The sequence below is a fragment of the Ictidomys tridecemlineatus genome, chromosome 10, assembly GCF_052094955.1.
Source record: "Ictidomys tridecemlineatus isolate mIctTri1 chromosome 10, mIctTri1.hap1, whole genome shotgun sequence".
In the NCBI taxonomy this organism is placed as follows: domain Eukaryota; kingdom Metazoa; phylum Chordata; class Mammalia; order Rodentia; family Sciuridae; genus Ictidomys; species Ictidomys tridecemlineatus.
The window spans coordinates 117,093,030-117,105,614 of NC_135486.1; the positions used below are offsets into that span (position 1 = coordinate 117,093,030).

The window sequence follows — 12,585 nt, forward strand, 5'->3', positions numbered from 1 at the left end:
AGCCACCTCCACTCTTCCTTTGCCTTGCTCTGCCCTTAAGGTCAGGTGGGGACAGGCTGGGGCCACCAGCCAGCTCCATGGACAGGGACTTTGCCTCTGTTCACCTTCCATCTTTGGAAAGAAAAGAAGAAAGCTCTGAGTTGGTTTGCACTGGGGGGATCCTTCCCCCTCCCAAACATCCGAGGGCAGAGAGAGTGATTCCAGCTTGGATTGACTGTAGAAGAAGGGACAGAAAGAGCCCAGAACATTCCCCCAGGTATGGATCCTTCACTTTTGCGAGTGTATGTCTGTATGTGTCTGTGTGTGTGACAAAAGTTATCCACTGGTCAGATGGGAAATTGTCCTTGATAATCTCGTGGACCCCTTCTGATGGCTTCAATCTATGATTCTGCACCCATAACTTCACCCAGTCATTCAACAAACATTTCCTGAGTATCCTGTGCCAGTTGCTGCCCATTAAATAAGATCTGGCTCCTGCCACTGAGGATTCATAGTCTGGATGGGGTTACAATAAGAAAAATAATAGCTACGATACTCACTGTGGGCCAAACCTTTTACAAATGTTAGTTCCCTTCATCTACCAACAACTGTAAGTGTTACTAACCCCATTTTACAGATGAGAACAGGGAGGCTTAGCAGCTTCTAAATACTGTGTTGTGCTGTTGCCTGCCCTGTAAAGTGACAACCAAGGATTCAGGTGCATCTGTGGAAGGTGGAAAGGAAGAAGGTGAATCCTTATCTTGACGGACATTTCCAGGACATGAGCAGGACAGAGGAGCTGACTGGAAGTGGGGGTGAGGCAGGCTTCACCAGACACTTGGACAGTGCTAGGGTCAGCTGGGATTAGAAGTCCATGGAGATCAGGAGCAGGGTCTTTCTCCTTTGCAGGGGAGGGAGCAGGGGCACCTGAGGATTCCTGGCAGGTTCTCTGGAATCTATCTGTCCCCACACTCCCAGGCTGGAGATTGATCTGGCTTGGGGGTGGGCAGTGAGTGTCCCAGCAGCCTGAGAAGTGAGTGGCCTTGGGAGGCAAGAGAAGGTCCAGAAAACTATGTGTGCCCCAGCAGAGAGTGGCCTGTGGTTCTCCCCCTCCTCAAGGTTCTCAGCTCCCATCTCCCAGCTGTCCCCAGTCCAGGCAGAGGGAGGACAAAAGCTGATTATTCCACTGGGGGCTGTACGAGGCCCCATGAATGGGGTGTTGAAAACTCCGTGTCTGCGTCCAGATAGCTTTTCACCCTCTCCAGCTCTCCCCAACTATGCCAGGGTGGAGGGTTGTGGGCAAGGGGGAGACCTTCTGGGAGGGGCATCAAGTACCTCGCTCTCAACAGATCCCAACAAAACCAGCCTCCAGGGCACTTCCTCCTGTAGTGCCTATCAGGGTGACTGGGAGGCAGCTGGGTGTTCCTCTCCCCCAGTCCCCCAACCCATGGAGGCCCTGCCCTGCCAACTTGGTCCCCAGCTATCTTTTGCGTCTGTCTTCTCTCTCTGTCCTTCATTATCTGGAGCCCTGAGAACCTGCATCAGCCTCTGAGCAAGTCTCCATCTGTCCCCGACCGGACCCACCAATTCATCTTTGGCACACCTGGTGTCACATTCAGCTAAAGTCTGCCAGAAAAGTCGATGTGAAGGTGGGGGGCTTCTAGGACACCGATGATGCAGAGTGAGCGTTCACTGAATCCCACACAGGATTTATGCTTTTTGGAGGGGGATTGTTTTGGTTTTATACTTCAATCCAAAAATCTAAAAAAGTCTTGGGGTTGGAAGTGTAGCTCAGTTGGCAGGACGCCCCGGGTCCCATCCTTAGCACTGAAAAAGCAATCTTCAGAAGGCAGAGTGTTCCAAATGGCGGTAACTCCCTCAGACCTTCCTCCACCTTTTTTTTTTTTTTTGGTACTGGGGTCTGAACCCAGGGCACTTTATCACTGACTCACATCCCCAACCCTTTTTAAAAATTTTCCCCCACATCTTTTTAAAAAAACATTTTAAAATATTCTTCAAGTTGTAGATGGATACAATATGTTTATTTCATTTGTTTATTTTTATGTGGTGCCATGGAACCCATTGCCTGACCCATTCTAGGCAATTGCTCTACTGCTGAGCCACAACACCGGCCCCCCTTGTTAGATTTTATTTTGAGATGGGGCCTTGCTAAGTTGCCCAGGCTGGCTTTGAACTTACAATCCTCCCACCGCAGCCTCCTGAGTCCCTGGGATTACATGGGAACTGATTTCCTTAATTGTTTTTTTTTTTCTTTGAATTGACTCATTTCTTTGGATTTAAATCCATCTTAAAGGGAAACTTTATATTGTTCCAAAAAAAAAAAAAATGGAAAATCACAGTCCTTTACCATAAATAGAAGGCATTGTAATTAAAATTAAAAAAAAATTTTAAAAAAAGGCAACCAATAAAAATCAAACAATAAGTGAATATCTATATTCCCCTAGGTTAGGGCAGTTAATGGAGTGCCTGCCATCTGGGACACTGTCCTGGGGATTGCACAGCCCTGGGGGATGAGCTCTGAGCCATCCGGCTGTCTGCATGGGCCCTGCCAACCCTTCCAACCTCACTCCCATTCCCTGCCTTCTTCACACAACCCTGGTTCCAGCCAAACCTAACTCCTCATTAGTTTCTGTCCCTGCTTCCAACTGTCATCTCCCAGCTGCTGCCCCTGCCCCTGCCTCTGCCTGCAGCAGGAATGTCAAACCCCAGTGGAATGCCATTTCCTTCTGAAGTTGTCCCTTCCAGCTGGAAGGAAACACTGGGAATCTTGAATTCCAGATGTTCCAGCTGTGACTTCTCTCCAGCCCCTTGATGGGACCATCTGAAGGGCTGTCCGCTGGCTGGAGGTACACGGAAGCAGAGATGCCGGCTGGTTCCCAGCCCAGTGAGAAGAGCAGGGGGTGGAGGCCTGGAGATGGGGGCGTGGCCCCTTCACCCCTCCCCCCAGCCCTGTCCCTCCTCCTCTTCCTGCCACTGGGTGAGTGTTCCCAGCCAGCCCCTGCTATTTCTTCCTGGCTCTTGGTTTTCTCAACTGTCCTGCATGGCTGTCTGGTAGCCATCTCAATATTTGCTGGAGGGCCTTGAACCCCACTGAAGTTGACCTGTCTGTTAAATCCTACAAGACTCATACATTGTCCTAATGAGAGAGTGAGTTAGTCCCATGAGACACTAAGCACATAAGTTGACACCCAAAGCAGAAGGATTCCATAGGTTAACCTTTTGGGGGAAATCCTAAGGAATCTCCACTGCAGTTTACATGATTAAGGAGGGGGTGCTGAACATCTTCTAACTCACCCTGAGCAGGGAGCCCTGGGGACCCAGGTATGAGACAAGCATGTCCACATTACCAGGCAGAAGGCACTGGAAGAGGCATATACACAGTACCCAGGAATCAGGGGAGATTGCTCGTCTAGCCCAGGGACACGGGGAGGCTTCCAGAATAGCTCCAAGCTGGATCATGAAGGATCTTCAAGGCTGTAATTAGTAGGGTTGGCCAGAGGGTTCAAGACCTGGAGACAAGATTGATGGAAGATTAAAGCTGGGCCTAGTGGCCCACACCTGCTATCTCAGGAGGCTGAGGCAGGAGAGTTACAAATTCAAGGCCAGCCTCAGCAACTTAGTGAGACCCTAAAATAGAATATAAAAAAGAAACTGGGGATGTAGTTTGGTGATAGAGGACCCCTGGGTTCAATTCCTAGCACCACCACCTCAAAGGAAAAAGAAAAAAAAAAGTTGAGGTTGGTCAGAAAGCCCTAAAAGTCATTGTAAACAGAACTCAGGGCTAGGACTCCTGCAGGGATTTAGCAGTAGAGTGAGACAGGAAGCTTCTGGCAGATCTTTCTGGAGTGGTCCAGGGACCGCTGGGAAAAGGTAAGGTAGGGAGGCTGATCTAGACAGTTCCAGAGAGAGGTGACAGAACTTTGGAAAAGCTGGAGACCGGGAGGAGTTGGGTGGTGACCATGGGGAGGGAAAGCTGTGTTGCTCAGACCAGACAGCCAGAGGCTGGGCAGAGGGGCCCAAGCTCTCCCCTGCTCTGTTTCAGCCAGCGCCCTCCAGGCCACTCCAAGGACTTTTTCAGGTAGGTGCCCTGCCCTACCCTTACCTGCCCTCAGGTACTCTGCACTCAGAGGACCTCAGGGAGGAATGACTAACTAGCCCTCTGTGACTCTAGATGCCCCCACGTCCAAGGCACTGCCTCAGACTCTCCATTTCACAGAAGGGACGGATCCCAAGACGCCCATGGCTTACGGCAAAGTGGGCATCCTGCAGATTGGGCCCAGTGATCCCCCTGGTGCCAGCTCAACCCTCTTCACAGAGCTGAGGCTGGTGGGGGGCCCGAGCCGCTGCCGGGGGCGCCTGGAGGTCCTGCACAGTGGCTCCTGGGGCAGTGTCTGTGATGATGACTGGGACGTGGTAGATGCCAATGTGGTGTGTCGTCAGCTGGGCTGTGGCCTGGCGCTGCCTGTGCCGCGGCCCCTTGCTTTTGGCCAGGGCCGGGGGCCCATCCTGCTGGACAACGTGGAGTGCCGTGGGCAGGAGACCATGCTGAGCGAGTGTGGCAGCCGGGGCTGGGGCGTGCACAACTGCTTTCACTATGAGGATGTTGCTGTTCTGTGCGATGGTGAGCTGAGGCCCTGGATGGGGAGGGTGGCCGACTATGGCAGGGCTGTATGCAGGTCTGAGGTGGGACCTGAAAATGTGCATAAGTTCCCCAGGAATGTGAACTGCTTTAAGAAGGATGCTTTCCTAGGTGCAATGACTCAAGTTTGTAATCCTAATGACTCTGGCTGAGGCAGGAGGATTGCAAGTTTGAGGCCAGCCTGGGCAACTTAGTGAGATCCCATCTCAAAATAAAAAGGGCTGAGGGGGCGGTGTAGCCCAGTGATACAGCAGCCCTGGATTCAATCCTCAGCACTGCGGAAAAGAAAAAACTGAAGAAGTAAGAAGTCTGGTAGCTTCTCCTCCTCTCAATCCCAGGGTGATTCTCTTTGACCCTTTGTGCAGCCAGAAGCCCCAGCAGCACCTTAGGAATCCACGTCCTTGCCCTGTCATTCATTCTCTGGATGGGAAAATGTAGCACAGAAAATTTCAGGTATCCTCCCTTCCTCCTGCTTCCTCCCCAGAATTCTTGCTGACACAGCCCCCAACAAGGAAGGTGCTAAGCAGTAGAGCGCCCCCTACAACTCCTCAGAATGGGAAAGGTAAGTAAGGGTGATGTGGGGGACCCCCTAGGCCTTAGGAGTCGCCCACACTCTACCCTAAGCAGGGGAAGAGGGAGATTGCAAACCGAAGGCTGGAGAAGGTGAGCAGGAGGGAATTGGGGGTGGGAGCAGATTAGTGGAGGGAGGCACAAAAATGAGGAACAAGAAAAGGAAAAGGGCAGCCTGCCATCCGATCGCAGCAATGGGAGGCTGAGGCAGGAAGATGCAAGTTCAAGGCCAACCTGGGTACTCAGCAAGAGTACAAAATTTAAAAAGGGCTAGGGATGTAGTTCAGGGGTAGAGCGCTTGCCTAGCAGGCGCCCTCCTCAGTACTGCAAAAAATAAAAAAGGGAAAGGGCCCCCAAAGAAGGACAGTTAAGGAAGTCCAGAGGAGGAAGAGGGTTCCCTCCATCAGGAGGCCAGGAGGGCTTCATGGAGGAAGAGTTGTGAGGCTGCACCTTGAAAGGGGAGGTTTTCTTCAGGTGGTAGTAAAGGCAAAGCCGTGTGCTCTAGTCCTCCAGGAGAGCAGAGAAAAGGGACCAGCGGGCTGGTTTTAGGCAGGAATGACCCAACCAGGGTTGGCTGCCCTGTGACCCCACAAGCTGCCCCATCTGGACTGTGAGGAGGCAATGCCCTGGAGGTGGGTGGGCGGCAGCTCCGCCTGGGTTGTGGGTCCTGGGGCACGGAAGGGTGCGTCCAGGCTTGGCGCACGTGTGTGAATGGGGAGGCAGAGCAGGTGGGAGATGTTCCCTGCCCCCAGCCCGCTCCCCTCACCAGGTGAGGGCAGCGTGCGCCTGGTGGGGGGCGCGGGCCCTTGTCAGGGCCGAGTGGAGATCCTGCACGGCGGCCTGTGGGGTACGGTGTGTGACGATGACTGGGGGCTGCCGGACGCCGCTGTGGTCTGCCGCCAGCTAGGCTGCGGGGCGGCCTTGGCCGCCACCACCAACGCCTTCTTCGGCTTTGGCACGGGGCACATCCTGCTGGACAACGTGCACTGTGAAGGCAGCGAACCCCGCCTGGCAGCTTGCCTGAGCCTGGGCTGGGGCGTGCACAACTGTGGTCACCACGAAGACGCGGGCGCGCTCTGCGCAGGTGCAGGCTCTGGGGCGGGCCCTGGAGGGGAGGGCAAGGTGGAGAGGGACTGAGCCCTGGGCGGGGAGGAGCGAGCATTGGCTGGCTACCTTAGCGGTTCCAAGAGCTCTCCTGGAGGGCTTGGAAGTGACTTCTCTCAGTCCTACTCCAGAAGGTGCCTCAGAAAATCCCATTACTATTTAGGGAACACTCCACAGCTGTGTAACAATACTGCAGTACTGCTCCACTAATAATGCCTCCATAACTTTCTAGCAATTTCCAAGAACTCTTAGTGGAATACTGAGGCTGAGGCAGTAGGATGGTAAGTTCAAAGCTAGCCTCAGCAACTTAGGGAGACCCTGCCTCAAAATATAAAAAAGGCTTGGGTTGTTGCTCAGTGGTTAAGCGCCCCTGGGTTCAATCCCTGATTTAAAAAAAAAAAAATGGGCTGGGGATGTGGCTCAAGAGGTAGCACGCTCGCCTGGCATGCCTGCGGCCCGGGTTCGATACTGTGTCCGCTGAAAACTGAAAAATAAATATTAAAAAAATTTTTTTAAAAAAGTAACAGTACTTTAAAATTGCCCCCGAGATATATCAGAATCACCTAGCATAGCCCTCTGTAATCCTGAAGCTCTCATAGTAACTTTCTCCCACGTGGACTCTCTCCAATTTGAGAAGTGTTCTCAGCCTATAGGATTAATAATGCCAATAACAACATTTCACAGATGGACCCTATTGTATAAGATGGAAAGTACTTTAGCACTCCAAGGGCTATCATTCCCACTTACAGATGGGAAAGTTGAGGCCCTGAGAGGCAAAGCCTTACCCTCTTATACAAAAAATCTGACAGAGCTAGGGCTGTCCTTGCTGCATGGCCTTGAGCAGACCACCCCTTTCTAGCTCTATCTTTAAAAAAAAAAAAAAAAAATATATATATATATATATATCACACATATATATACACACACACACACATTTATTTTTTAAGTGTAGATGGACACAACACAATGCCTTTATTTTGATGTGGTGCTGAGGCTCGAACCCAGGGAGTGCTCTACCGTTGAGCCACAATTCCAGCCTCTCTAACTCTATCTTATCTGCAAGATGAGTCTTGTTCTGCAAGCCCCTCAGAATTGTGAATGGCCCTCCCTAGTGGGCAAGGCTCTCTTTCTCCAGTCTTGGACACATTAGGCTTCTGAGAACATAGGACACTGGAAGGAACTGAAAACAAGGTCCTGCAAGCCCTGAATACACTGTAAAGGCTAGCCCAAGTCAATCACTACTGTCAAAAGTGGGGCCTTCTTGGATCCCAGCTAGGGCTGAGCCCCTGTCCAAGGAAGTAAAATCTGGTGTCATTTCTAAGAGACCCTCCTCTCCTCTCCTGAGAGTCCATGGATCACCTGAAAAAAGAGCAGCCTCTGATCCTGCTCTCTTTTCTCCTGCTCTAGTCCTGGGTCCCACAACTCTCACAGCACTGCCACCCTTGGCCACAAGAGCAGATGGGGCCTGGCACACTGAGCCATCAGGTATAAAGCCCACCCTTCAGGCTGAAACCTTAGGAACAAGGTGGGTGGGGATGCGCACTGGGAATGCTGTTTTGGATCCACAGGAAGGGGTCTATTACTCACAGGCCAGGGCTTTTGGCCAGATGGTAAGGGTGGGTGAGAGAACCATGAGCAGATGGAACAAGGATGAAACCCGGAGCCATGAAAAGTTCGGCGGGGTGGGAGGCGGTGGTAAGATTTCTCCAAAGCGCTTAAGTAAAATTTGGGGCTGCTGCTGAGTTTGGGAATCAGAGACTTGGTGAGGGAGTTAACCTAAAGGATGAATCAAGGTTAAAAGTGAGGTTGGAGAGTTGGGGCTGTAGCGCAGTGGTAGAGCGCTCGCCTAGCTCCGGTGAGGTGCTGGGTGATCCTCAGAACCACATAAAAACAAACCAATGTTAAAATCTCTCTCTCTTTTTTTTAAGTGAGGTTGGAACTGGGTCTGTAGCTGTTACTGGGATTAAAATTAGGTTAACGTCTAGAATTAAGATTCTACGTTAAACTACACATGGTGACTCAGACTAGGACTGAGTGTGAGGTGCGGTGTGGCAGTCAGGGTCCCCCTGCCTGCTGCAGGACAGACCTCCTAGTGCCCTTTAAACGCTCTGTCTCCGCAGGTACCAGAGTTGGTGCCCAGTCTTCTGGGGAGTCGGTTCTGTCCACCACACCCACCTGGGCTGCGGGGAAGAAAAGTAAGTGGCCGAGCAGGTATCCCGCGGGGGGTGGGAGAGGATGGGGCAGGGGCTCTGCCAGGGAGCCGGTCGCCCCAGCCCAGCCCCCTCTGGCCGCGGGCCTGTGCGCCCCGCAGGCGGGCGGCTGCGGCTGGTGGGCGGCCCGGGCCCGTGCCGTGGCCGCGTGGAGGTGCTGTACGCCGGGGGTTGGGGCACCGTGTGCGACGATGACTGGGACTTCGCGGACGCGCGCGTGGCTTGCCGCGAAGCGGGCTGCGGACCTGCGCTGGGCGCTACGGGTCTCGGTCACTTCGGCTACGGCCGTGGCCCAGTGCTGCTGGACAATGTGGGCTGTGTGGGTACCGAAGCCCGCCTGAGCGACTGCTTCCATCTGGGCTGGGGGCAGCACAACTGCGGTCACCACGAGGACGCGGGCGCTCTCTGCGCAGGTAAGACTGCGGCTGGACCGCGCGGAGGCGCCCTCTGCGGTGCGGACGGGGCCCACGTATGCACGCATGGCGGAGAGGGTGGGGCCTCGCGTACACGCACTGCGCGCGTGGGCGGGACCTGAGAGGGATGGGCGGGGACGCGCGTGAGGCCTCTCTGCGGCACTGCGGCGGGAGCACTCCGCCGGGACTAGCGGCAAGCCTGCTGTTGCGCTCTGCGGCTGCGCGGGAGGGGCGGGGCCGGAAGGGCGCGGCCTCCGCAGTGCGAGGGCAGGGTGGGGACTGGGAGCGCTCCTCCGTGCAGCAGTGCAGGGCGCGTCTGGGAGCCCGCCCTAGGGTTGGACCTCTCTGGAGTCTGAGTCATAATCCAGCAAACTCTAGTAAGAGAGGTGGGAAGCAAGGGAGAGTCGATCAGCCTTCCCAGAAGTCGCCAATGGCAGTGGAAATGGGACGTTGAAAAATGCTTCTGTTCATCGATTGCTGTGGAAATCAATATCTTCACCCTCATTTAGTGCCCAGGCCTGATGGGGCGTCCTCTCCCTCTTCAAAGTCCTGGCCACAAAGCGTTCTGCCTCGGGCCCCAGGGTCAAATTAGTACAAAGGACAGGGAGCAGTTTTTTAGTATCCTGTTAAGTCCTGTCTGTCCCCATATCAGACTTCTCTGGGAATGGGAGGAGAGGAGGAGGTGACCTGGCCCTGAGGAGCATGTTCCCCAACGTGACAGCCATCTCTTTTTTCTCTTCTTGCTGAGCCAGGCCCAGAGGAAGTGGGACTGCAGGTCCAGCAGGACGGCCCTGAGACCACTCGGGTGCCCACACCTCGACCCAGGGATGGTAGGTGCCCACAGCCAGCTGAAAATGAGGTGGGAGCATCAGAAAAGGATGGATTAGATTGAGGGAAGTCACAGCCTGAGTTATAGCAGCTCAACAGATTTGCACCAGATTTTGAAACACTTGTTTTTTTGTGCTGGTCTCAGTCCTAATTAATAGGGGTATGATGTCCAGAAAGGAGGAGATGAACTTCCAACTAGAGCAATCTAGAGGTTTCTAGAGTTAGGATTAAAGGGAAAGAGTGGGGATCCTGTCCTGAGGGGAGTAATGAAGGAATTCCAAATTTAGTTCAGGAAGTGGGGTAGAGACTCCAGTGACCTTCAGGGGACACAGTAGGACATGATCACAATCCCCAGATGGCTGGCCTGGTGTTGAAGTACTGGAATTATGAGACAGCTGACAGAAGCACTCAACACGTTTGATCTCTTTCTCTCAGGCCTGTCTCTGGGTCTGGCACACTGCTCATCCTGAATCGGTCTCACTTGTCTGTCTTCATGGGGTTTCCTGGGCAGTGCTGTGTCTCAAACCCTGCCTTAGCGTCTTCACCCCCTACCTGGCCTAGCTTGGAGATGGCCTGGCATGGGCCAACCCCCTTACCCCCAGGCCTTGTTCCCCCACAGGACACCTACGTCTGGTTGGTGGAGCCAACCGATGTGAGGGGCGTGTAGAGCTCTTCCTAGGGCAACGGTGGGGCACAGTTTGTGATGATGCCTGGGACCTGCGGGCAGCTGGTGTCCTGTGCCGCCAGCTGGGCTGTGGCCCGGCTCTGGCAGCCCTTGGTGAGGCCCACTTTGGCCAAGGTCGAGGCCCCATCCTTCTGGACAACGTCAAGTGCCGTGGGGATGAGAGCACCCTACTGCTCTGCTCTCACATTCGCTGGGATGCCCACAACTGTGACCACAGTGAGGATGCCAGTGTCCTGTGCCGGCCCTTGTGACCAGCTGGCTCGATAGACCACCACTTCTTCCGGGAGCCTACTGTAACCTGTCCCTCTTCCTCCAGGAAGCCTTCCTCCAGTGACTTCTGCAGTTCTCCCTGCCCCTCCCTCCCCTACTTGGGAGAAAGTCTGCCCAGAGGGGAAGTCCCGCCTAGGGGAACCTGGCTCTGTCCCCATCAACTTCTTGGGTGACCTCGATCTGTCATCAACTATTGCAGTCCAGTGCAGTGAACACATCCATGTTTTGTTTAGCCAAAACAGAAAATGGCAGGGAGGGGTTGGGGACTCTGGAGTCTTCTCTTCATGGGAACTCCTATTACAGTACTATTGACCCTGCCTCCTTCTACCTGGATCCAGAAGGCTCAGGGTTCCTCTGTAAATGGGATGCCTTCCCTTCCCTTCCCTGACCTATCTGGGGATCCCTAAGCAGGGGAGCCAGGAGGCACATGCAGCTCTTTCCTTAGACTCCCAGGGGCTGCAGAAAAACCTGGGTCATTGCCTGACCTTCTCCATGAAGGCCTGGATTTAGATGGTGCTCGGCTGGACAAGGGGGCTGGAGGGGCCAAAGCAGGGACAGTGGCTCCTCCCTGCAGCTGGAACCAGCAGCTCTGATTTATCTGCCCCCTCCACAGCCTCCACTTTGCAGTAGCAAAGAAGCCTGGGGGCCTGTAGCCACCAGTTCATAGGTGCCAACTCAATAAAGCATTGTCCCCCTGACTTTTAACTGAGGTCATTGTTTGAACAGCAGTGCATTATCCGTGGCAACAGAAGATTCCAGGCAGGACTGACTCTCTGGAGGAATCTGGCCTGAGGATGGAAGGCGGTGGCCCAAGAGCATCATCTCTGAGCTTGAATCCTGGAAATGCTGACTCACTGTGGCGGGCCTCCAAGGTCCCTAGAGAATACCCTGGCCCTTGGCCTGTCTCCTCTTTCTTTCTACATATACAGAAATCTAGAACCCGCTAAAGGAAGGGGTTTGCTCAAGGTCACAGAGCAAGGTGAAGGAGTCACTAGAGAAGAAAAAGTGATTAAAGGGAGTGGGAAGGGAGATGGGAAACAAAGCAATGTGGAGATCCTGTTTGAGCCTCTCTTGGCCCCAGGCTATGTGACTTGCCTGTGTCAACAGTCCAGTGTCAAGCCCCCACCCTTCAGGTCCAGCCTGCTTGTTTTTTGTTTGTTTGTTTGTTTTTGGTACTGGGGATTGAACCCAGAGGTGTTTTACCAGTGAGCCATATCCCCAACCCTTTTTAATTTTCACTTTGAGACAGGGTCTCACTAAGTTGCTTAGGGCCTTGCTAAATTGCTGAGGCTGGCCTTGAACTTGTGATCCTCCTTCCTCAGCCTCCCGAGTTGCAGGGATTAGAGTTGCTCAGATTGGAGGCATGTGTCAGAGGTGGCACCTAGCAAGCCTGCAAGGCTTTGTATTAGTTTTTTTCTTACTGCTATAACATGGCCACCAATGTCCTTCCTTGAAACAATACAGATTTACCATCTTTTTTTTTTTTTTTTTAATGTGGGCCTTTGTGCATGTGGGGCAAACACTCTATCAGTTGAGCTATATCCCCAGCCTCAAATTTACTATCTTAACAGTTCTTGAGGTCATAAGTTTGAAATGGACATCCCTGGATAAAATTCAAAGTGTCCACAGGGTGATGGTCTTTCGGAGGTTCTAGGGGTGAATCTGCCTCTGCTTCCTTACCTCTTCTAGCTTCTAGCTTCTAGAAGCTGCTCATGACCTTCTACCCAGGAATCACACCATCTGACCTCTGGGCCTTCTTTTTTTTTTTTTTTAGTGTTGGAAATTGAGCTCAGGGCGCTTGACCTCTGAGTTAATTCCCTAGCGCTTTTTGATTTTTCAGAATTTGAGATAGGAACATGCTAAGTT

At 53.2% G+C, this 12,585-nt stretch overlaps 1 protein-coding gene across 1 annotated transcript; it reads left to right on the plus strand.

Annotated features, from left to right (window-relative positions):
- The first annotated feature begins 2,780 nt into the window (after window positions 1-2,780).
- On the plus strand, window positions 2,781-11,417 carry Ssc4d (scavenger receptor cysteine rich family member with 4 domains). Its single transcript, XM_078023865.1, has 10 exons — window positions 2,781-2,977; window positions 4,043-4,078; window positions 4,316-4,621; window positions 5,124-5,201; window positions 5,979-6,293; window positions 7,721-7,798; window positions 8,434-8,508; window positions 8,625-8,936; window positions 9,689-9,766; window positions 10,384-11,417. The coding sequence occupies exons 1-10, from the start codon at window positions 2,812-2,814 to the stop codon at window positions 10,698-10,700; spliced, it is 1,761 nt and encodes a 586-aa protein (XP_077879991.1). The 5' UTR covers window positions 2,781-2,811; the 3' UTR covers window positions 10,701-11,417.
- Window positions 11,418-12,585: the final 1,168 nt, after the last annotated feature.